A 26,373-nucleotide genomic window follows, 5' to 3' on the forward strand; every position below is an offset into this window, starting at 1 on the left:
AAGTCAGCCCAGCAGTTACTTTTAAAAAAGTGGATTAAAACAATTTAGATAGGAGCATAATATTTATGTTGAGAGTAACTCTATATATAATGAGAAAAAGGGACATCTTTTGCTATCTTTCCTGCATTCACACTGTAAATAGTGTCAGTCAGATTAATAGGATTATTTAAAGGGGTAAGGCCCTACCTAGTTTGTGAGTAAAAGTATCAGCAACTGACCCAAAGATAACCATAAAAAATGTTTTAAAGGGATAATAATTAACTGCACAATAAAGTATTTGTTTTACTGCCAAATTACAGTTTAATTTCATTCTACATAGATACCATGTACCATGATCCCAAGACCATAATCTTTAGACCATAAGAAAACGGAAGTACTGTACATCTCTCTAATGAAGTGAAAATCAATAGAAATGTCTCTAAAAAGTGAAAAGCTAACCATCGTTATATTGGCAAAACTAGAACCTTAAAGAAAAAAAAAAGGTTATGGACGAGTGTACACCTTCAGCACTGTTAGCTTCTCATAACTTCAGGCCCATTTCATTTGCAGCTGAATAAAAAAAAATCAGAGAGAAAGCTAATTAATTTTATCCAATATGTGACAAGAACACAGTTTAGAGCCTAGTATCATTACTGGTTGTAAGACACACAAATAAGGGTGACACAACATTTAATTCATTACGGTATGATTAAATGCCCAACATGTATATATAGTAAAAAATGTTGATACATACATATCAAGGAATATAAATAGTTAAAATATTAACTATAAGCTGAATATATTTAAAGAAAAACAATGAGTGGAGTTGGGGAGGGGAACTACAGACATCTTCATAGTACCAGAAGCTACAGATTTTTTAAAAAAGCATTGCTCCATTTCAGCAAACAGTTACCACTGCACTCTTGAGACTAAGATTTGCAAGTTAAAGTGACTTATCCAAAACATCACCAAAAGAGTAAACACCAATCCCCCTCCCCCCCTTTTTAGAGATAAAATGATTTTGTATGATATTGTTGTTGAGAGGAGAACTAAACTGTGACACGGCCAAAAAGCATGAATTATCTACCATTTTAAAGGCCCTGTGCTCACCACGTTCAAATACCAGATGTCAAATTTAAGAGGGTCTCATGCAAAATCCAACTACAACAACTCATCACAAAATGTTTTAAGATGCTGAAAGGTTAGACATTTTTTCCGTAAGTAACTGACATATTGCCATCTCTGAATGAGATAGAAACAAACATTTAAAATTGAAGGTATATATTTTCCAACTCATACACTAAAAATAGCTGCTGATTTTTCTATTACCTTCTAGCTCACACTTACGTTCAGCATGGAATATCCCATAAAGCTACAGTGGAGGGCAGTGAATGAAAACCTGATCATCTGTCTAGCTAGATTAACACCAGAGCTAATACTGTTACCTTTCCATAGTTGTTTAATGGGAAATAAATACTAATCACAAAACAAATTCCTATTATGAAGCAACAGCATCCTTCTGATGTACAATATATATACTTTTATATATATATATATATATATATATATATATATATATATATATATACTGAATATAATTCCAGTAATGCCATCATGACAGTGTGTTGTGGTCTTTTGTTGTAAGGAAACTGACCTAATTATCTGTAACATGCAAAGCTTGGAAGAACCAGAAATTCACAGTAAGTTGTACAATTTGTATAGGTGTCTTCTGCCATCCTAAAGTTAAGCAGCATACTCAAGACAGTTGCTTAGCTTGCCTATATGTTTAACAAAAGCTACAGTTCTGTATACTGTACATTCGTTGTAGAACTCCGTCTCTTGGTGCTACCAGCAGGAGGGATCAAGTTACCGACTTTCCAGCCAAGTAAACATTCTAGGGTCAAGGTAAGAGTCCTGCAAACAATTTTTCTTAGCTTGAAGCGCAGCAGGTCAAGATTTGATACAATTCTGTATTTCCAGAAGCTCTCGTGCTAGCGCATTTTGTAGTCATTAGATACTGACGTTTCACACAGCTGTCCTTTGAAATCCAAGTCTACTGTGAAATCCAGGTCACGCTGTAATGAAAATTTAGACATAACAGGTAACTAGATAGGTCAGTGTATGAATTCAGTTATCTTTATTCCACCTAAGAGAGAGTGTAGACTCATCAGGAGATGCACACAGTGGGAATTTGTTTTGCTTTCATTGAAGTAGCAGAATGAATGTGGCCCAATATAATTTATGGTATAATCTACAACTGTGTCATCTTTGCATATGCTTCTTAGATACCGCTTCATGGGTGGTGTTTACACACAGGAATTTACTGAAATAGCCATTTCAGAAGAATTGGTCTAGTTATTTCAGGCGAAGTCCCCTGCTGATACTTGTATTATACAATACGAGTGACTGTGCAGGGAGCTATTCCAGAATAGCTGTTTTGCTAAATTTTCAAGTGTAGATAAGCCCTTATTTATTATTCATTTTAACTTTTGAGGTTAGTTTCCTAATGAGGAAAGTTTGTGTCTTCCCAGCCATAGAATATGAAGTTCTCTGTCCACAAGCTTTAAAAAGGGTCTGAAGTTTTATAATCATTGAGCGCTCGTAACTCCTACTAACGCAAAGAACAGTTAAAAGTGCTGAACACTTCTGATAATCAATCCATTCTTCAGGTGCCTAAATTTTAGTGTAATTGACTGTTAGGCTGACATTTCCATTTCTTTCCATCATGAAGGTGCAGTGTCATAATCTAAATGCATATGCTGACGCAGTTCTGTTATCCTAGCTTTGAGGAAACTTATCTAATGATACAGTGCACAATGGTAGCAATTAAGTAGGTAGCATGCCTTTTCCATTGATCTTACTGAGAGGTATGAACTTCAGACCTTAATGGGATCATTTGAATGCCAATATTACTGAAGCATGTATTATTTCTTCCTCCTTCCCCATCACCAGCCATACTATTTTTTTATATGTTGCAAGAAAGAAAGAAATTGCAGTAATCTAAAATATAACTATGTTAAGGATGAACTCTTAAAACTCACAAAGTTGGAGAACAGAAAAGTTATGATTCCAACAGCTATGACAAAAAAGTCATTGTAGTATAGATATGGAATATTTACTAGTTTGGCTTTTCTCCTTGAGGAACTTGTTAGAATTTATTTCCCCACTTGGAATATTTTATTTTATTTTATTTTCTGAAAATTCAAACCCCAAAATATTTCAGTTCAGAAATGCTGCTGCGATGACTGCTGAATTATTGTTTGGGTGCTTTGTGTTCCTCTATGAGGAGGGCTCTCTACTTAGATGACCTCTGTCATGATGCACCATGTTCTTCCTTCATAGTGAAGGGAAGCAGTTGCCTCCTGAGAATCCATGACTGGTGGCAATGTTGTTTGTCTCAAATTCAGCCTCTGAGGAGGATGGGATCCTGACAAAATGGAACTATAAGCACCATGGCATGTTATCCAAATCAAAATATTTAATTTTTCAGCTAGAATATTTCATTTTGAGGAGTTAGGGGGGCTTTTTTTTTTCAACCAAATACTTTCTCTTGGAAAAAATGGCTTTGACAAAGAGTTTTTAACAGCCCCGAGGCAGGGCTAACTCAAAGCCCACTGAATTCCATGGGAGCTTTTCCACTGCTTTTTATGGTTTTGTATTGTTCCCTACAGGGCATATCAAAGAGGCTCAGCATCTACAACTGGGGTAAGACTCCCTAAAAAAAAGACAATTGTGATTGTCTTTGAGGAAGAACATGAGAATCTATTTTTTGAAAGCCTAGCAATTTTGTTAATTGTCTAAATAGGATGTAAATTATCTCTGAAAATGTAATCACTTATCTGGGAGCTGATATGGGAGCTGTAGTGCTGTACAGCTGCAGAGTTCTTTTGAAATCTGACCCCAAATATGCAACTGAAGTATTTATTCCTGATTGCCCCCTATTGAGGTGAATGCACATTTTATCTCTGATTTCAATCGTGGCAAAACAAATGGCTTTCCTGCATTTGTCACGAAATGTGAGCTATAAAGAGTGCAGGTTTTGCAGGACATCTGGCTTAATGCAGTAGCTGGAACACTTACTCTTTCCCATCCTAACATTTTTTGCAATTTTAGTCCTACAACATTAGCATTGTATTAACATAGCCACTTGCATACACATTCACTGAGATTAGGAATGGATTTTGATGACTGAACCTGAGTTTAAGACCACTTAACAGACTTGCTCTGTTTACTGTCATCTACAGTACTTCTTCCATTGTGCTTGCAAATGATAAACAGTGAAGCTGGCTCACCACATTTTTTGCATTTGGTTTCATGGATATAGTTCCATAGATTTCTTCACCTCTCCTCACCGTTAGGTAGTCCTCTAAATAGAAGACAGTTTGCTTCCAGTGGGTGTAGGGAGCATCAGGGGCTGCAAAAGAAATGTTGGCATTTATGTGTAGGAATTAGGCTTTTGGATGTATTTTAAAAACAGAACAGTAGGTTTGGAAAATGTTTTAAAAATTCTCTTTTCAAGCCACATTTCAACTTAAATATTATAGCAACATTTACATGCTCCCATCTACAATGGTGTAATTTTATTGAATTCAGTGGTTTCTTTTCTAACTTACACTAGTATAAGTAAAGGCTGAACTTTTCTAGGGCTTTCATTTTTAAGATCTCAGAGCACTGCTTGAAAAGAGTAGATATCACTATACCCATGGGTATAAGGAACCACCCTGTCTAAGAACCATTAATATAAGTTCAAACTTCTGGCAGAATCTTTTCCAAATAGAGGTAGTTCAGCTGATGGCTCTGCGTTGGCAGAAGCGTATGTAAACATTTTGCTAACCTACTGCACACAAATTCACAAACTATGAAATTCTGGTGGCTGAAAAATGTGGCTGACCCGAAAATCTTAAGAGAGAGGCCACTGAGATCAGTTCTGAAATCTGTCCCTAGGAATGTCGTTGGTGACAATTTTGCTGCTTGGTTTTAAGAAGTCTATAATACTGTAGAGGGAATTACTAAGACAATGACAACTACCGCAAATAGAGAAACTTCTCATTAGACTAAATTGAAAAAAGCCCCCCGCCCAACCCCCCCCCTCCCAGAAACCCAAAGAAAACTTTTTGCAGGGTACCTAATACAGAGTGTCAGGGTTTTAAAGGTTGAAAAGATTCATAGAAACTTTGAGCCCTCAATCCATTCCAAGTTCTTCCCCCCACTCCCTCCCCACTTATATTCTGTGCCTGTATGCATGGACTACCCTTTATGAACTCATCTGCATGGCCATATTCAGATCCCACCTAATGCCAATAAGTAGAGTCTACAAGATTTTAGCCAACTAAAAGAGACGAGGGCAAGGAATGAATGTGATAATGTATGGTTCAACATTTTTGCTGGCATAAGGTCACATCAATGGATTTAATTACCAGCAGGGAATCTGGCCTTTGGCCTTATATATTCCACTTCCAGGAAAAACTAGCATGGAGCAAATAGATCATGACAGAAGCAGTTGCCAAGTTGACCATGCTGTGGCAAATCCTAAGCTGAGGTATGAATGTATGCTTATATGGAAGTCCATAGTGGTTTACACCTGCTAAGTATCTGCCCATCTTCCTGCCTACTGTATCCCTTCCCCCACCCCTGTTCTCCTTCTAATTATTTTTCCACTTCTGTTTGGAAGAGTAAGACTGAACAGCATTTGGGGCAGGGATATTGTTTTCTTTTACATTAGTATAACAAACAGGGTATTGTGCATGCTCCTGGAAACAGGAAGATTCATTATATTATAAACAAATAATTCTCACAAAGAGTAATGTTTTACTTCCCTATAACTTCTTACCTGGAAGAAGGTAAGAAGTTAAGGCTGAAAGAGAAAGCTGCATCCAAGGGTGCTGAAAGAATTAGCCAGTGCCATAGTAGAGCCACTGGCACGACTGTTTGAGCACTCATGGTGCTCAGGTGAGTTCCCAGTGTGGTCCCTATTTTCAAGAAGGGGAGGAAGAAGGATGTGGGTAACTATAGACTAGTTAGTCTCACCTCTATCCTTGGGAAAACCCTTGAAAAAATTATCAAGGATCAAATTTTTAGGAGTCCAGTAGGTAATATAATGCTGAAAGGCGACCAGCACAGGTTCATAGCAGGTAAATCCTGCCTGACTAACCTTGTTTCTTTCTATGACCAGGTCACTAAATGCTTAGATACAGAAGTCAAGCTAGATGTCATCTACTTGGACTTTAAGAGGGCCCTCAATATGGTATCCCATCCTATTCTCATAAGCAAATTGAACGGCTGTGCCATAAACCATTACACAGTCATGTGGGTAGCAAATTGGCTTAAGGGTCATACCCAGAGAGTGGTGGTGGACAGGTTGGTATCGACCTGGAAAGATGTGAGCAGCGGGGTTCCCCAAGGCTCAGTCCTTGGGCTGGTGCTGTTTAATATCTTCATCAGCAACCTGGATGAGGGCATGGAAAGTACTCTGTCCAAATTCGCAGATGACACAAAACTATGGGGCCAAGTAAAAACACTGATGGCAAGAAACCTGTGGCTGTGCACTTGAAGTGCCTGCCACTTTAAGGGCTGAGTCAGGCAGCCAGCAGGTGCTTGACTGCAGCAGCCATTTTAGAAAGCTGGCTGCCTATATAAACAGAGCAGGTTGCTGCTGCCAGCCCAGGCAGAAACATCGCCTGGCTGAGCATCATGGAACATCTAGCAGGTAGGACCTGGAGGCACTTGGTCCTGGGCATGACCTAAAACTGCACCCTGCTGGGGAAGGGTGGCCTGCTGGGGTCCTGGTGTGGCCATGTCTCACTCCTTTGAATGTTCTCAGAGATTTAGAACACCCTCCTGCCTCAGGGTAGTGTACACTGCAAGTGCATCTACGCCATGGCCTCACTGTTCACAGGAAGCATTGCCATCCAGCATTCTCCACCAACCCGTTCATGTTCATCTGTGCCAATCCTGGAAATGAGCTTGTAAAGCTTCTCCAGAGGTTCCCCTGCTACTGCTCTTGATATCTTTGTCCCCAGTATGCTTCAGAATATCAGTGCACTTCATGAGTATATTCCTTACTAGGGCGGCAGGTATGTGATAGATTATTCTAGACATTTCAAAAGTTGTTCTTGGTAGTTGTAAGTGAGGGTTTGCAGTGGTGATTTTTTGGGGGATGCCTTGGGTTAATAATTGCCTGTGAATGAAGGGGACTGGAATTGGCCCAGGAAGTCCCTTTAAATCCTATGTTCCTATATAAGTGCTGGGTAACACCCTTAGTGGAGTCTCTATGACTCAGTTCCCCATCTGTAAAAGGCTTCCTTTCTCTTTTGTCTATATGTGTTGTAAAACTTGGAATAGAGATCATCCTTTACTGCCAATTAGTTGTGCAGACATATCCCAACTGAACTATTTTACATCACCTAATTTAATGAAGCCCTGGTCTCAATTGTGCTACTACTGTAATACAAATAATAAATAAATGAATTCTATGACACTTCAGATATGCTACTACATAAAGACCCATTTTCCCTTTCTTCCTGGCTAATAAGACAATCAAATCTTATGCTAGAAAATTTTGTCAATCATGATATAATCTATTTTAGTCTCCCAGTTCTGTGGAACTATAATATAATACCTTGACATCTTCCCACTTATTTTCCACAGGTGATAGGTACTGATCTTTTATCTGGATCTATGAAAAACATGGAGCTGGCTCTTCTCTCACACACTGCAGTGTAAACCAAAGTTTTCTAGGGATAGAAATAGACATTGACAAAAGACGAGGATCAGCTGTGCCAGGATATATCCAAACATAGCTGATCTGCTTCATTAAGTGAAACACATGTCACCATTAATGTTATGGGACAATAGGCAATGTGTTTTCCCAAGGCTTGAAGAGTCTGGTTCTGTGCACCTCAGAAATTCCCATGCATGACTGGGCCCTTGAAATCCCAGGAGTGCCTGCCTGGCTTGCCCTGCTTACCAAGATGCATGCCTGGGATGTCTAGGGCATGTCCTGGTAAGTGAAGAAACCTCAACCTTCCCCACATACCAAGATGCACCCCTGAGATCAGAACAATCATAAAAACTTATGATTGGAAGGGACATCAGGAGGTCATCTAGTCCTACCTCCTGCTCAAAGCAGGGCTAGCCCCCAAAAGATCACCCCAGCAAAGGCTTTGTCTAGCCAGGTCTTAAAAACCTCCAAGGATGGAGAGTCCACAACTTCTCTGGGTAACCTGTTCCAGTATTTTAGTACCCTCCTAGTGAGAAAGTTTTTCCTGAGATCTAATCTAAATTTCCCTTGCTGCAACTTGAGACCATTTCTCCTGGTTCTGTCATCTGCCACCACTGAAAACAGTCAAGCTCCATCCTCTTTGTCACCATTCTTCAGGTAGTTGAAGGCTGCTATTAAATCTCCCTCAGCCTTCTCTTCTCCTAACTAAATAAATCCAGTCAGCCGCTCCTCATAAATCATGTGCCCCAGCCCCCTAACCATTTGTTTTGCCCTCCGCTGGACTCCCTCCAATTTGTGCACATCCTTTCTGCAGTGGGCAGTCCAAAACTGGACACAGCACTCCAGATGTGGCCTCACCAGTGTCAAACAGGGAAATAAACATTTCTGTCAATCTGCTGGTAATGCTCCTACAAATGCAGCCCAGCATGCTGTTAGTCTTCTTGGCAGCAAGGGCACACTATTGACTCATATTCAGCTTATTGTCCACTATAACTCCCAGGTCCTTTTTCTGCAGAGTTGCTGCTTAGCCTGTTGGTCCCCAGCCTGTACCAATCCCAGAGATACATCTCGATAGGTAGGGAAAGCCATGCAGGCATTCTGTCCTAAGGGGATCAATCTAGCCTGGGAATTCACAGGGTGCACAGGATCGGGCCCCTCAAGCCACAGAAGCATCTGTCTAGGGTGGCTGGAGAGTATGGGCAGATCCAGGCTGCAGATGCTCTCCTGCCATAAAGTAAACAGGTGTCCATTTCTAAATAGCAGCACAAATTGATACCCCTTTCACTGAGGCCACAATTTGTGGTACAACACATGGTATGAAGACCTGTTTGCTTGGCCTGTGTGCCACCATAAAACAAATGTACATCAGCACAAAGGCAATGAAAGGCAATGCCTCCTTCCACCCTGATATCAGTGGAGATAACATTGGTGAAAACTGGTCTGGGAGGAGACCACCAGCCCAGGAATGCAAGCAATGAGCACAAATAGGTAAAATAGTGGGATTAGAATCCAACACAATCCAAGGCTGGCACACTGAACCAAGTAATCTCTTCCTGTTCCTTAACTTTTTTGAGTAGTGTACCAGCAGATGCTACCCCTCAAACACTGAATCTATGCACACGTGTTATTCCCTGTAGCCAGGAGGACTGATTCCTCCTTCACTTGAACTGGTTTCACCTGGTATGACTCCAGTGATTTCAAACAAATCATTCCTTGTTTATCCTTGGGCAGAAGGATAGCTGGGGGCAGTGGCTTTAAGGAAATATGAAAAATCATTGTCCAAAATAATTATATAAACACTTTTATGATAAACATGGTTCTAGAAAAATGTTTTAAGACTTTTATACAATATTATATGGACAGAGAGATTCCCCAATCCTTTCCACTGAAATTCAAAAAACACAGGAATGCCAGAAGAACTGTTTACAAATAAACAGATCATTTTCCTGCTCTGTTAATCCATCTTCATATTTTTTGGAGAGTCTGGGTCATCGACACCTGACAGAGATTTGAGTCACTTAAGAATTCAGGAGCCTCTTTGCATGTCTATCATTTGGTTTGTACATCCAACCTCTCTCTCCCTGTTACAGAGATTCAATTTAAATTGCTATCATCTGCAGACAGGGATCTGTATTCAGTGTGCTTTTCATAGTAAAAATGCAACAGGCTTTGACAAGCCAAATTGAGTTTCTTCCAATATTATGATCGTGCATTCACTCCAATCACATCAATATAATCAGACCCACCGAATGGTAAGAATAATTCTGAGGCTCCATCCACATACAGATGTTGCAGTAATATAAAAATTTCAGTGACAGCTGTGGTATTTTTTCCTGAAATACTTATACTGTTATTTCCCTTGGTGTAGAGACACTCATGCTAGTGTAAAAGTACCTCATATCACCATGTATACTTACTTCCATTCCTTTCGGGAAATAAGGTGCATGTTGTGGTATAACTGTCTACACAAGGACATTTGTATATCTTAACTATTCTGGTAAAGTTTCAACTACAACTCAGTGCAGCAGGAAATTATTTTCCCACTGTATGAGAATGTTGGAGGTTTTGCAAGTTTTCAAGAGGCAAGGCTTTTTTGAAAGTTATCCTCCTGAATTGGGGCAAAGTTGAATGTTGGAAGAATTTCCACAAACATCTGGATTTTGGATTAGGTCAATCAAAATCATTCATTTTAATTTCAACCTCTTTAACATAAACTTTCCAAAAAAGATGTACTATTTCAAACAGAATAATCAAACATTTCCAGCTTGAAAATATGTTGAACCAGGATGTTTTGACAATATTAAATCTTATATTTTCTTTTTTTTAATCAAGAAATGTATCTAAACTGCCCTTCTCTCACAAACAAATTTTGAATTTAGCACATTGGCATTTTCTGATAAAAAATATGTTTTGTCTGAAAATTCCTGACTAGTCTGGTCCTTAAATTATATAATAACTTTCCAAAAGCTCCTCAAACTCAGACAACTAGCATCATGCATAGTTTCAGATCCAGAATCCAAAACTATGTCAAAGAATTTACATTAATCTCTACTTTGAGTTGTTTTCAGTAAAATTTTTAACTGGAAAAATCTAAGGGTCAAATTAAGCCAAATTAAATCAAGACCAACACTGATGTGCTATGGATTTCAGACATCCCTAAATATTTAATCATAGGTCCTAACATCTGACTATCATCCAACTCAGCCTGTGCACTCATTAAAAATCTTACATTAATGAGGGTGCCAGGTGTTTTATGGCTCCATTTAATAGAGCTCTGCCCCTTTATACCATATTTTTCACACCTGTGCATTAGGGCTGTGCAAAACAGCAGCAGCCCGCTTTGACACCCGTTTCAACAGAACAGTGTTTTGTTTCAAGTTTCGTGTTTTTTTTTTTAAGTACAGTTCTGTTTTGTTTCATTGAAACTGTTCCACTGTTTCGATGCTGTTTTGCCCATAGACTGTTCTGCACCCAGTGATAGCCAGAGCTGTCCCTGGGGGTGTGAATCAGGGTGACTGCCCCAAGCCCCGCGCTTTGGAGGGGCCTGCGATGCTGGGCAGAGTGCTTGTGTTGACTCTGCACCACCAGCTTCATATATGGCTGTTCAATATGCCCCTCCCCACCACTGCTGGCGCCACCGCTGGGCTGGGATTGGCAGTGGGGACAGCCCATGCCAGGAAGATCGGTGCTGCTGCTGGCCCCAGCCGGCAGCACCAGCCTCCTGTCATCCGGCAGGCAGATCAGGGAATTGCCCACACCCCCGGGCGGATTGCGGAGCCTGTGCTGGACTCCTCCCTGGGGTGCAGACCCCCAATCTGCCTGCCAGATGAGAGGAGGCTGGTGCTGCTGGCTGGGGTCAGCAGCAGCAGCACCGATCTTCCTGGTCCTGGGTGCGGGCTGTGCCCAGCGCTGGTCCCAGCCGGCAGCACCAGCCTCCTGTCATCCAGCAGGCAGATCAGGGGCCCGCACCCCCAGGAGGAGTCCAGCACAGCCCCACAGCCCTCCCAGGAGAGTGGGCGGGCCCCTGATCTGCCTGCTGGATGACAGGAGGCTGTTGCTGCCAGCTGGAACCAGCACTGAAGCCAAGTAAGCCTGGTTTCGAAACTCGAAACATTTTGAAACTTTTGAAATGTTTCGAGTGCCTTTTTTTGTTTTGAAGCTGTTTTGAAGGCTTTTGTTTCATTTTGATTTCACTGTTTTGAGCTTGAAATGCATCGAAACAGCTTCGAAACAAAACACCAGGTGAAATTTCACACAGCCCTACTGTGCATGCATGTACCCACCCCTCTTTCCTTATTGTTATTCCATTCTCTGTAGGGCTACATTCTCATTTGCATGAAGTCCTGTTTACACAGTTCAGAAATGTAAACATATTTTAAAGAGAATGTAAGAGGCATTTTTATTATTGGCCAACATCATGAACAAACAACATCTATCAAAATTGTTTTCTACTGAAAACTGGATTGTTGGCAACATGATATTTGTAACTGTCTGCTTTCTGTCAAAAATTTCAGTTTTTTGGGGGAAAAAAAGAGTCCCTAAATACCAAAGGGCACCTATACACATGCCTGATGCCTGGCCCAGCATGTTCTAATTAGAACATGTCAGAGCAGACTCGATTAATTGAGTTTGCTGGAGGCTGCTAATTAGCACACTTCAGCAACCTCGGCATTATGTGTATTCAGCATCCCCATGCTTGAAAATAGCAGCTGGGGTGATCTAACTAAAGCTTATTCAATGAGCTTTAGTTAAGGCACCCCTGCTGCCATTTTTAAGTGCAGGATGCCGAATTATGAGACTCTCCACTGTAATTAAAGTGCCCCCCACTCCCACCGTGGACCATGTGTAAAGATGCCCAAAGTGTCTTGGGCTTCAAACTAAAATATTTTGGCACAAGTCTGAAATATGCTAACTTGGATATTGCCATCTGGGCACCTCATGGGGGCTATTGTTTGGTTGCATCACACCTCTAGCCTCTTCTGCTTCGTAGCATAATTAATAGGGGGTGAGCAGGGAACTAGCCCCAGATGCCAACTTGGAAAGGCACAAAAATAACAGTAACTGCCAGTGGCCCGGCCACTGCTGTGCCCCATGTGCTGCTGCTACCCAAAGAGCAAAACTGCCCAGCTGTATCTCTGCCTCTATTTGTCAAACCCCTTCATGTCCCATGATGAGGCACCATGACCAGTACATTTCTCTGACATATCCCTCCCCTCCACAAAAGGGGAATCCAAGAGATTTAGGATGGCAAGGGAACTAAGTTCTTGGGAAGATTGGGGATCTGAAGCACCCAAATTACAACTCCCCAGAGGCTCTGTAGTGAGATTTCAGACTCAAACCATTTTGTTTTTCTGAACAAAACATTTTGATCTTTGATTATTTTTTCCATTGAAAAGTTGATTTTTTTCATGAAGAAAAAAGTTACTCCCAGGAAGCTGATGACTCCATTACATGCCTGATTTTGCCCTTCTGCTTTATTTATCCGCATAAAAAAATGTTCACATGCTGGCCATCAGGATCACCAGACATAATTATACACCTAGCAATGTGAGACTAGGGAGAAGAAATACTGATTACCTGTAGAAAATCCCATTTTCTTGTGGCACTTCGTAAATTCAATATTAAAATAGGTGACCAAGGCATGAATGTAATCGTTGCGCTGAATTTGGAGGCAAAATGCAGATGTGAATGCCAGTTCTTCAGTCTTCACGGTATAAATATCCACTTCCTGTGTTGAGAGGGAAGACAAAGAACAAGCCCTTTTCATAACAGAATTTTGTATGGATTTAGTAGGCGAGCTGATCTGATCTGTTTATACATGCTGAGGGATGTATTTAAGCATATTATTTATTATTCAGCAATGTTGGTACCTTGCAGCCTGTAGCTCTAAGACAGCAGTGGCATGTTCTAGAAAAGTAGCATCCATGTAATCAGCAAATGACCCAGATGGGTGATTTTAAACTAGGCAGCCAGTCAACTAACTCTGTAGCTCAGCAGAGAACAATGGATGGGCCACTCATTAGAAGGGAAGTTTGCCTTTGAGAGTGACAGTCCTTAGAAATAAATTATAAAAATATGCTTGATAACAGAGAGTAAAACTAAAAGCGGGGTTTAAGACCAATTATGGTGCAAGTAGAAAAGTAGAAGCGGGGTTTAAGACTGATTCATAATTACTTGTGTGAGTAGTTGTTACTCAAATAAGTAACTATGGCAGAATCAGGTACTTAATGACTAATACAGGACAGTTAACATGGCTGTCACAAGCCTTTGGGGTTAGGCAGGAATGGATCCAGGGAGGATAGTGTTGCAGACACTCCCATTTCAGTCGACCACATCAGGGAAGCAGCAGCTGAGGACTTTTATTTCAATCTCTGAAGCAAGTAAAAATCGCCTCCCTCCCTTCCTCTCTGTGCTCAGCACTGCCTCACCCTGCCCCCCTTCTCTTCTCCCCCACCCACTGCTGCCACTGTCTCTGGCTGCCCTGGGGGCAGGGGCAGAGATGGGGATGCAGGCAGGGGTGGGGAGAGCTCTAGAGCCACTCCTGTCCACTCCAGCTGGGGTCTGCATGGAGCCAGGCTCAGCCCAGGACAGAAGCAGCAGTGGGGTGGCTACTCCTCCTTCCTGGTCCTCCTGTGTTCCCTGCCAGCCCAGGAGCAGGCATGGGGGAAGGAAACCTGTCCACTGCCACTGCTGTCTCTAGCCAAGTCTGGCTCCACGTGCAGCCCAGCCAGAGCAGGACAGGAGCGGCTCTGGAGCTCCCCCACCCACCCCAGTTCAGCTGGGGACAGCGGCAGCAACAGATGGGGGAGCGTAGGGATGGGAGCATAGGGGAAGGAACATGCCGCTGAGCACAGACGGGGAAGGAGTGGGGGGAAGGAAGGTTCTTACCTGCTTGAGGGAATTCAAAAAAGTCCCTCACTGCAGCCACCCTCTCAGTGCAGGTCACAGTTACTGCACCCCCTTTCTGAAATTCTGGGTCCACCCATAGGAGAAATCGGATGCTGGACTGAAAGGAAGCAGGCCATGAAAGCTGGCAGCAGCAACAGTGAGAAAATTAAGGCATAAGACATCTGTTTACCTGTGTCAGGCCTGATAGAAGATGTAGGGATTTTTCATCACTTGTATGAACTGCACACAGATATATAGCTGGGTGAATAATGCAGAAAATATGTCATGAATATTCATTTGGATTTTTAAATTAGCTTGCTTCGGCCAGGTCTGGAAATATTGCAATGAATAACCCAGCCTTAGTAGCAATGAGGGTAAGATGAGTTCATAAACCTTTGTCTAATTTCTGGTTAAGAACATTTGTCAAGTTGGTTAATACCTAAGACCACTTCTGTCCACTTTGATTTATGTGGGCACTTCTTTTTTTTCCCTCAGAAAAGAAAATGTAATATCTGTGTTGAGCTAAACAAACAGAACATTCAAAGTATGAAATGACCTCACGTCTCCTGGCCCTGCTTTCTGGTCTTGTATTAAATAATGGATTCCAAATATGAAGCAGAGGGATTTTTTTTATGACCACAGAAGCAAATTATGTAGTTTCAATAAATCTTGAATATTGCGTTCGGCCACAGATGCAGCCTCCAAGACAATTTACTTATGCTGATACTCAGATCTCATGCTTCAAGGCATCAGTTTATAGACTTAGATGGGGAGAGGTCTTCCAATTCCTATGTACAGCATTGCACAGTTGACAAGGTGGTGTAATATACATGTTATTAGCCTCAGAATACTGGACACTGTAAGAGGCGGGATACCAAGCTCATTCTTATCTGGATGGTATAGGTACGCTAACATTCCTAATGGTGCATTTCATGGTGCAGCTTAAAATATACCCATTTTCACTTCCTTTTATGTTGATAGTTAGGTGTAAGCACTGGGCAACAAGCTGGCTATACCATGCATTATTCTTTCTTTATCAAAAGCAGGAACATCAATTTTAAAAAAGCCCTATTCTTGCATAGTGCGGCATAAAAGTTTATTCTATAGTACAGAAGTCTAAAAATAAAACATGGGCCAGATGCTCCTCTTCATTACACCAGTTTAAATCTGGAGTCATTCTACTGCAGTAGTTCTCAATCTTTTTAGATTCACCCCACTGAAAAGAACAGCTCTTAGCCTTCACTCATACTGACCACAGAAAAATAGAGCAATTCTTCTGTTGCAAAGAACTCAGAAAGGTCACAACAAGGCAGAATGTTATTTGATACTATGGATTCCCATTTGAAATTTCTGGGTTTATCTTGTGCATCATGTGTAGGCATGTAGGTAGTGCTAAAACTGCATGGCACCCTTAAAAAGATCTCACAGCACCCAGGGGGCCCTGGTTGAGAATCACTCTTTTACTGACTTGGAGTCTCTCCAGATCTATACCAGTGCAACAGAGATTAAAACATACATGAGCATAGAATACAATTCTAGATGTTGATAACTGCAGGCAATAATAAAGACATACAAAGAGAAAAACAGACATGCAACTATAATCTGGCAGTTGATTTCCTTTCATAGATAACACAAGTCATGTGTTTTTTGTTTTGTTTTTAGAAGATAAAGATATCGGGCAAGATGGCCTTAGTTTTAACAAGAGTCTTGTTTCGGCATGAGATCAGAGAGATATTGTTCAAGAGCAGTTTCCCATGATGAAAATGATTTTATTGTTGCCAAAGTCACCGTGCCTTACCTATCATGCTGAGTCATTGAATTATCTGTTATACATTTATAAGTGGTCCAACTTAAAACCACTTAGATTGCTTTAAAGTGTTGTTCACTAGCAAAAAGTAATTCTGAATAAAAAGTGATGCAGGGGCTCTATATTTATTATTTTACAATGATATCCTAAAAAGTATGCACATTTTACAAGTGAAACAGAAGAAGATTACCTAATTTACTTGAATCTAAGACAAGGCTGTCCCACCATCCAACATGGGGGAGGCGCCCCTCATCTTAGATTCAAGTAAAAGCCAGGAGGGGAGGAGTAGCAAACCCAAACCTGAGTTCAAAGTTGCAGCTACAGCTGCTGCCCCCCTGCCCCCCCAAAGCCTTTGCTCCCCCCACCCTGTAGCTTTTGCTTTCCGCTGCAGCTTATCTTCTTGCAGCTCCAGCTTTGACTGGGGACCTACTCCAGCCTAGACATGCAGCAGGGGCAGCAGCTCTGGTCCCAACTCTGTGCTGCATGCTCCCAGTCAGAGCAGGGTCCCAGGCAGAGCCAGAGCTGCAAACAGAAGGTAAAAGGGGTGGGGTGGGGGGAAGGGGGTGGCAGCCACTTGAATACCCTGCTGCCTGCCCTCCCCACTTGCACAACTCCTGCCTGCTCCCCTTTGTGCCAGCATCTCCTGCTTGACCCCGCCCCACCAATTGCCCCCCTTCTATCAGTACTCCTGAAGGTAGAAGAAGGAAGTTTGTTGGGTTTTTTGTTTGTTTTTTTAGGGGGGGGAGGGGTGCAGATTTAAGATGACCCTCCAGTAATTAGATTCTAGACATGGAAAATTATGAACAATTAAAAAGAATTAATCTTCCATATCTAGAATGTAATATTGTAGGCTCATCTTGGATTTGAATAAATACAGTACTTTTTAAAACTCTCTTGCACAAAATCAGCTTGAAATTTCCTTCTTTACCCCAAACAGTAAGAAGGACTTTCATGCAAAAGCAGTGGTTTGGGGAGCCCCAAATGTGGACACATTTTGAAGGGGTCTGATTTCCACTGATCATGTGAAAAATCAAATTGCTTTATGATGTTTCTAGCTAGAGGGACCCAAAGCAAAAAGAGAAACAAAACAAAAATAGTCACTTGGCCAAGACTTGGCAAGACAAATCAGATCTCTGGTAACAGCTGCACAGTGCCATTGTCTTCAGTGCATTTTCACAGATGTCACTGAATCAAATATAAAGAAAAAATCAGTTGGTGAGGCACTGTAGGGAAGAGAATCCAGCTCCCTCTTGCTGTAGAGAAGATAATTCAACTCCCTTGGGTTGGTTCTGCACAGTGATACAAAATCTAAAGCAGTAAAAAGTTCCTTTCACCAGCAAAGTCAGTAGGATAGTCTCAGGAAATGTATAGGGAACAGCTGTGTTGGTCACAAAAGTAGCATTCTGTAGAGCAGAACCACTCTCTAATTTTCCTTCCCAAGAAAGAGATTAATTTTTTATTGATTAAATAGTACATTTTCAGAACTGACTCAGTCCTTGTTCCTAATGTTCCTCCATTCCATTTCGCCTGCTAGGCATTCCTATACCAGATATACGTGTTCTGCTACTCAGTCAAAATCCCAGGTGGCTAAATGATAATTTTGCATAAAATTAGACAGAAAAGCCATGCTCCACCACATTTTTTTCTAAATTATGTAAAAATTGGGCATAATTGAGTGTAAGTCTGGTCAAAATAGAGTCCCTAATTTAAAAAGAAGAAGAAAAAGAAAAAGTGTTAAACTGAGAAACAATGAGAGTCGTAAAAATAGCAACTAAATACATAGGACCAGATTGCAAATGGAGCATGTGCAGAAGCATAAAGTGGGATATGCATGTTGAGAGCCTCCCCCGCATGTACAGAGGCAGAGACAATGATGCTTTTTGTTGTTGGGGGAGTAGAGGGCCTGCCTCTGCCCTGGGCTCCAAGTGGCACTAGTCATTTTAAGAGTATATGAATGTCATGGGAGGGATTAAAGGAAGGGAATGGGACTTTTCCTCTCAAATTTCAATAGTGAGGGCAAAGAGATAGCAGCATTACTTATGCTCAAGGCTTTCCTGAATGATGGGATTTCATCCAGGGCTCAGGCCAGCTTGGCCTTGATAAGACAATCCCTAGTCCTCTCTCAAAAATCTGCTTTGCCTAAAGCTCTCTAATTGGCTGCCTGCCACAATTTCCTACCTCTTTGATTAAAGCAGGCAACCAGGGCCACTTGAGAAGCAATCACAGCTCTCCTCCTCCTCCTTCCTACCCACTATAAAACCCTGACAAGAGGGAATTGGGGAAGGGGAGTAGGGAGATGCTTGATACCCAGAACAGCTCTGCCTCCTCTGGCCCGTTTCTGTGAAGAACCAGGGAAGTTCTTCTGCTCCTTCCACCTATTCTCCCTGAAGCATCTGGCTGAGGAAGGCAGACAGGAAGCAGGAAGGGAATAAGATGACACTGCTGCAGTTGTGCTCCTGGTCCTTGAGCGGTGGTACAGAGCCCAAGGAGCAGCCCAAGCAAGATGGTAGAGGGGAGGCAGAACTGATAGGGAATACAGCTGGGGAGCACTGGGAAGACAAGTCTAGGGGCCAGTCAGAACTGGTATAGGTGGTGGTGTTGTCAGGAGTCAGCGTTGACTAGTCCTAGTTGTCCCTGATTTATCTAAGTGGGCCTAACTGCCAGCAGCCAGCTACTTCAGTTGGCCCTAGTTATTTGCAGGGTTGTGGCTGTGCTTTTAACCAGCAGCCCTCTCAGTGTCCAGCAGGTTACTCAACAGGACAGATACTCTTCCATCAAGTTCCTGGCACCTGGACATGGCCTGAATCCTTGTTTCTAGTCCTTGACCACCCTTACTCTGCTGATGGTCTCAGAATTATAGGAGTGGCCCCAAACTTTTTTATGCTGCAACATGGAACTGGATTGTGGAGAACAATGTTTTTAGACTATTGGCTTTGTGTTGGCTTAGCTGGCCTTTCCTACAATTTTCTGTTGTACATTTTGCCTAGGGCAATGTGAATAATTTTTTGGGGGGTCCACTGGTTGAGCCACAACTTTTTAAAAAATTGGTATGAGTTGACCCAATACTGGGTTTTAAAAAGAGTTTTTTAGTTAATTGAGAAAAAATGTTTCAGGCATTTAACTCATGAGGTGTTGAGTGTAGATAACTTGAGCTAATGCAGCTCTGAAGACAAGTCCTAAAGTAGTGGACTTTATGCTAATACTTGGATTGCCTATTTTTTTGATGCTAGCTTGCATAGCACATGGTAAGAATCATTTCTAAAAATTCAGTCCATGGATTTGACTGATAGTTTTTTTTTAATTTAATTTTTAGATGTGGACTACATATTTTTACAGGGACCAGGGAAATCAAACTGTTCTACCATTTGTTCTTCCATTATCAATCTCTCTCTTGCTTACTCCATTTTTAAAGCATATTTAGAGTTATAGATCTGTTCAGCTGTCCTATTTGTGTAGGGCATATTTAACTCTGCAACTGTTTGCTTTCTATGGACTCTGTGAGCTTTCAATCACAAAGGTATGAGGTCTCTCTAAAATCAGCCAGCCATTTTGTGTTCAGTTGAATATGGACAGAACTTATGCACACGCATACTTGGTGGTGTCTCATAAAACATCTACCATTGTTTTTTCTTTTATAACCTGAAATAAGAATCACTCATCATGGAAGAATTTGTTTGCTCTTTGGTTACTCATGTAGACACACGTTTGTATTTGTGGCTGGCAGGCACAAGGAAGAGTAGAACAGGCTTATTTGAAAAGAAAGGTACATTTCAGCTTCATGAATAAGATCCTACAAACCATTACACATGCAAATAGACTTTTTCATGATAGCAATTCTGTTGACTTCAATGGGATTATCCATGTAACTAATGACTATACAGTTTAGCTATGAAAGAAGGGAAATCTGTGAAGCATCTCATGCTCTTCTATGCCATGGGTTCTCAGCCTGGGGTTAGGAACAGTTGTCAGGGCATAGTGAGCACTCTGTTGTTCTTTATTTTGTATATTGCTAAATAGGACCAGGGTCATATCTTGACCCTAGCTGGACAAAAGAAGGGCACTGAAGGATGCCAGAAAGGGAAAAGGATAGGTTACAAAAATCATGTTGAGGATTTAGGGCCAAATTCCGATCTCATATTTGGGAAGGAAGCTGAAGGAATTCCATCAGAATCAGAAGCTAATGGATGAGTCTCTTTTGCTGTAACCAGAATTCATTTAACAACTCTCTCCAGTAGCTTCCCATCACAAATCTGTAATGTCTGTTTGCAAGGAGGAAGAACAATAAAAATGCATATCTAAATATACCGAGTCTTCATTTTCCAGTATTTGAACTGATTACTCAAAAAAAAAATATTTTTAGTTTGTGAGCGTCTGAAGTTACATTTAGAAATCCACTTATAGCAGCAACCAGATGAGCACAAATTCCCACTCTTGGGTACCATCTTGCAGTTTGGGTATCACCATATGTGACCAAGGTATTAGTATTCATGTTTAGCAGAAAGGATAACATTCGACATGTGCAACATGCTAGAACTAGATGTTTTGAAAACAGAGATTATTTTCCTCCTTAATTTTACAGCAGTTTGTAATGATGTCTGTAGCTTGAGAGGCACAGAAGGACAGTGATAAAGAAATAAAAACAGCCCATCTCCAAAAAGTGCTACAGTAAGTGTAAATATTCCTATTTAGGCACATTCAGAATTGCCAAACCTTAATCAAGCAGGAGTTGGTCACCACTTGCTTTGGATCTACTATGTCGACCAAGGGCTCCTTCATGGCTACGTCTCTAATACAGGTCATGTCAAAGCCGTACACATTCTCCCACCCTGTCAATGCAAAATTAATATGTCAAAGGGCAGTAGTAACAAAAATGCACACAGGATTTTTTTTCTGGGTTTTAAACAACTCACTTTTACCTCCCCCCTCCCCTCCCCAGTGAAAGAGACAAGTGGTACATCCCTATGTTAAAGATGATATAACCTGGGCACCTTAAGAATAAGACCCACAGTTTCAAAAGCAGGTTCTAAGTCTGAGTATCTCACTTTTTGCCTCATTTATAAACTAAGATGCCTGACTTAAGTTGACACTTTTGAAGACTTTGGTTGAAGATACCTGAAGTAAATACATGGGGTAATTGACACTGATTTGCAGATTGTTGTAAATTACAGTGGTGTCTAGATAGGACAAAAACCAGCTCTTCAGCTGTCCCCAGTAGGCGTTTTATAGTGCCTCCTCACTGGGTGGAACAGGATTGGTAATATCCTATGTGTTTTAAGGAAATGGCTACCATAGGTTGAAATTTACTGGAACTGTGCATACATGACCCCCACACCTGCATAACTTACACCGTGGTATAGTTACTCCTGACTTCCTGGCTTTATCCTAGAGTGGTGTGATTGACACTGATGCATCCTGTGTCCACTCTGCATTTACACCTGTGTAAAGGCAGTATAAATGTGTTTTGTCCACACCTTTTAGGTATTTAAGTGAATTGCTCAAAATCACATAGCAAATCAGCCTAACACTTGAAGTCCCTTCCAACCCTACAGTATAATGATTGTATAAGACAGAGGTTCTCAATCTTTTTTTTTTTCTTGCTCTGACCTCTAGATTCCACTTCCAGGCAAAATGTTCTCCTTCTCAAAGGCTTGCAAACTGAGTTGAGCGTCCTGGGTATTACAACTCTTCTGATGATTGTACCAGTAAGTGCCTTTTGTCTTGCTGAGTTTCTTTTCTTGAACAAGCAGTCCCCTAGGGAAAAGTACACTGGCTGTGCTCTTGTGCTTGACATTTCTTTGTGATAAAGCGCCAGGAACTGTTAGCTTAAAAAGGGAAAAAAAAGCCCTCCAAAAAAGTAAAATCTTTTACAGGCTCCTGAACTGGATGAGTCAAATTCCATTAAACCTGAGTGCCCTATTTAAAAAAAAATCTAATCTGAAAGTTATAAAAGTTATGTAGGCTACAGTATGTGCTGAGGGGAAGAATGGCTAGAAAAGTACTATGAGCATTTAAAAAATGTTATTATGCATGAGAACAAATGAGGTAAATTGACAAACTACAGTAGGGAGCAAATTTGCAAATGCTTTTTCTTCTCAGAACACAGTGGTTGAGTTCTTGGTGTTCCCAGCAGGGTCAAAATTGGCAGCAGTAACAAAAGGTCACTATGTTTCTAAACTGAATGTATTCAGCAAAGATTTGTTCTTTGCTAATATTATCCATTGCCTGGGTTGTCAGCTCATATACATTTGATGGGAGGGAGGTGACTCTTGACATAATGTTTTTATCCTCGGTTATCCAATCTTTGGGGTGTTTTTTTGTTTCCCTGAAAGCCCCAATTCCTGTGACTTGCAAGAGAATCTCAGCTTTCATTTTTAAACAGCCAAGTTCTCAGTCCTTTATGGAGAGAAAAGAAAGAGAGAAAAGAAAAGAGCTAGAATAAAAGCACCTGAAAGGGAATATTTACCCCAGGAAGTAGTGGGATCTCCATCATATGAAGTATTTAAATCAACATAGGATGCCTTTCTAAAAGAATATCCTGGAGCTCAGCCATAAGATAAGAGCTTGACGCAAGTAGCACTAGATGAAATTCTATGGCAGTATTATGCAGGGGTCACACTAGATGAGTACAATGGTCTTTTCTGGATGTAAAGCTATGTGAATCTACTGAAAATCTTAAGACTTATTTCAAAACACTGTATATCTCGTAATGCTTTGAAACAATCTCATGCATTTTGAGTACCCTCTAGAACAGTCAGCCTTGCATTTGGAATGTGAACAATGTTCTTGTACCCCCTCTCAAGAGGAAGGAGAGAGGAAGAAATGAAATAGCAGGATGGGATAGGAGTGAAAGAAATAGAGGGCAAAGAAGGACAAATGCCAAAGGTGCAAATAGTTTTGGGAAAAGATGAAATTAGCAACAAAAAAAAAAAGAAAGTCCTGAAAGAAAACAGTAAGGTTGGAATGTTGTTGTTCCCCTGGCAGTCCCTTCCCTTCTTCTTAAATTAAATATAGTTGTATCAATTTGCATATTGTACCCATGCCCTTAGTTCCCTTCAAGGTTATTGTTTGCAGATTTACTCTTCACTTTCATGTGCTCAGGAACAGCAGGGTCCGACAGTAGGAAGAAGGGAAAGGTGTCGCCAGAGGATCAAGGTGGGGAGAAGTTAAGAGCAAAGGGGCTATCTGACCGACCCCCCCCCCCCCCCACACACACACGCTTATTTTCCCTGTTGTAGCAGTAGGAGGGGGAGAAATTCAAGGCAAACCTCCAATAGTTAGATTCTGTACCTAGGAAATTACAACAAATTTATCAGTTTTCCATATATAGAATCTAATTATTGTGGGGAGGGGGAGGCTGTCTTATAATCAGGGTTGTCTTCTATTTGAATAAAGATGGTAATTGGGGAAAGCACATGCATGGAATGTGATGGAAGGAAAGTAATCAAGATATAGGAGGGTAAGTAGAAAACAGCCAGGGAAAGAGAGTGAAAAGATACCAATGTGTGCTTCTTCAGTGCAGGAAGTGAGATGTGTTACTTTGAGAAACGTGCTTCATAAAACATTATGGATCTCTGATGATTTCTTTGTATAAGAGACTGGCTGTTTCTGACACAGGAAATAGGTGGACATATTCCAGATTATGGACAAGAAGGAGAAGACACAATTTCCTGTAGATATTATAGACAACCTTTATAATTATCCCAAACTGGGGCCAATGTCTTCCTTTGAATGGTGCAAGGGGGGTTGCTTTTATCTTCTAATGGAAAAACAAAGCTAAGACTTGCTATTGACTCCAATTAGAGTAGGATCAAGCCTTTTCTTATTGTGAAATTGTCAAGTCCTTAGGCTGGAACTAGATGCTTGAGAAAAGAAGGGAAACTGAGCTTGTGCCTGAAGGGAGACTGACCCTAGGATTTGTGTTCCAAGCCCATGCAGACCATCATAGCATATGTTCTTAATAAGAAGAGTTGTTTGAATTTTTTTTAATGAAGCTTTTATTTACACAGAAAATGCCTTGTCTTTTCTGTGCCTTTTTGGGTCAAAACATTTTTGTGTAACTCCTTGCAAAGCATTGTTTTGATCAGATAAACATCCTATCGAGTGTGTGGGGGGGAGGGGGAGGGAGGGACATTTAAAAAAAGAAAAGACACAGTAGTTCTTTTCCCACTGACGGGAGTTACGAAAAAAATATATAAAATTTCCACTAAAAAAAAATTCAGAGAAAATGTTGAAGAAAACTAATAAAGGTTAATGATGCCAAATTTTAAGGAGTTGCCATTTTGACAAGTTCTATTAATAAACTATGGTAGGGTTAGAGTGATGTTGGAGCCATGGTGATCTAGGCCAGTGATTCTCAAAGAGGTTGCTAACAACACCCTGGGGATCTTGAGATCCTTTTAAGGGTGTTGTGTAGGGTGCCACACAATGTTAGCACTATTAGGTCTGCAAACATGATTCACTGCATAAACCTAGACATTATAAATAGGAATCCATAGTGTCAAAACCAGTCTGACCATAGTGTCAAAACCAGTCTGACAGTCATATGCTTTTTCTGAGTTCTTTGCAACAGAAGAATTGTTCCTTTATTTTTATGTAGTCAAAAAACAAGTGAAAACTAACAGCTGATGCTTTCCAAGGGGTACCTTGAATCTAAAGAGGTTGAGAACCACTGGTCTGGGAATTACACAAAAGGCAAGAATTACTTTGGGTGATATCTTTGGGTGCAGTTGGTGCAATAAAAGGTATCACGCAAAGAAATCATTGCGTCCAACATTAATAAACTATCACGCTTCACTGCTTAAACTCTTGACAGTATCTTTTGTAACCTGCTTAAATTCAGTAGTACAGCTAAGGTGGGGTGACAAGAGCATCAGTCCTGGGCAATAGGCCTGTGTGAAGCAGCTAGTATTCACTTCGGATTTGGGTTTGCCTGATTTGGTGATTTGAATCACTGTCCCGAATCGATTCAGCCGAATCTCCAAATCAGCCAGGCCCATCCCCCTCCCACTCTCCCAGCCCCGGCAATGGCTGCCCTGCCTGCCCCAGCTCCTGGCACTTTGAAAAAAAAAAAGCCCCGATTCACCAGGTGCTGCGGGGGAAGCGGGGGGCAATCCCCACTGCCCCACACTGTGTGGGGGACTCTGCCCCAACCCCCCCATGGCTGCCCTGCCCTCCCCAGCTCTGATCCTTTAAGAAAAAAAGAGTGGGCAATCCCCGTGCCACGTGGGGGGTTGTGCACAAGCCCCCCAAAGCCCCAAGGTTGCTGCAGGAGTTGGTAAGTCTGAGAGTTTTTTTGGTTTTTGGGGAGCAGGTGAGGGTGGGGAGGTGCTCAGGGGGGCTGGGGAAGCAGGCAGGGGATGGGGCCTGCAACGGTCCCCCCCATTATCCCCTCCCTCCTCCTCCAGTCCCTCCCCTCCCCCTACTTACCAGCTCCGAATCCGGCTCCAGCTCCCTGCTGCAGTGGGCAGGGACTGCCTGAATTGTTGAAGCTCTCCGAATCTTTTCCCAATTGATTCAGAGAGCTTCAAATCAATTTGGACCTTTTTATCAGTCCCCTGATTTGATTCAGATTCAGAGATTCGGCCACCAAATCAGGCCGAATCGCCTCCAAATCAAATCAGCACCCAAAGATTTGCACAGCACTACTGGCAACAACATAAGGAGGCTGCAAAAACAGCAGCTGCTACCACTGCCCTCTCAGCCAGTGCACAGGGCCCAAAACTGCCAGTTATGTCTCTACTCAAATTACTGCTATACTCACTGGTTTAAAAACAGGAAATAGTACAAATGCCATCTGAATGCTTTCTCTATGGAAAGCAAAAAGTATAGACTTTTATGCTATCCATTCCAAATAGCACTAAGGAATGGTGCATTAAATGAAAACTCCCTCTAACATGCATGGAATTCCACATTTAGGTTAGCATTAAAGAATTATTTAGGGTGCAACAGTTTCTGTTTAAAAAAACCCCCAAAGATCAAT

At 41.4% G+C, this 26,373-nt stretch overlaps 1 protein-coding gene across 1 annotated transcript in view; it reads right to left on the minus strand.

Annotated features, from left to right (window-relative positions):
• Nucleotides 1–571: 571 nt before the first annotated feature.
• Nucleotides 572–26,373, minus strand: part of PRMT8 (protein arginine methyltransferase 8) — a 108,578-nt gene continuing 82,776 nt past the window's right edge. The window contains exons 7-10 of the mRNA XM_006265394.3: nucleotides 21,105–21,220; nucleotides 13,277–13,427; nucleotides 4,272–4,393; nucleotides 572–2,054 (exon numbers count right to left, since the gene is read on the minus strand). Coding sequence (XP_006265456.2) covers nucleotides 1,971–2,054; nucleotides 4,272–4,393; nucleotides 13,277–13,427; nucleotides 21,105–21,220 — 473 coding nt within the window. The 3' untranslated portion in view covers nucleotides 572–1,970. The remainder of the gene's footprint in view (nucleotides 2,055–4,271; nucleotides 4,394–13,276; nucleotides 13,428–21,104; nucleotides 21,221–26,373) is intronic.

The sequence above is a fragment of the Alligator mississippiensis genome, chromosome 4 (assembly GCF_030867095.1).
Source record: "Alligator mississippiensis isolate rAllMis1 chromosome 4, rAllMis1, whole genome shotgun sequence".
Lineage (NCBI taxonomy): Eukaryota > Metazoa > Chordata > Crocodylia > Alligatoridae > Alligator > Alligator mississippiensis.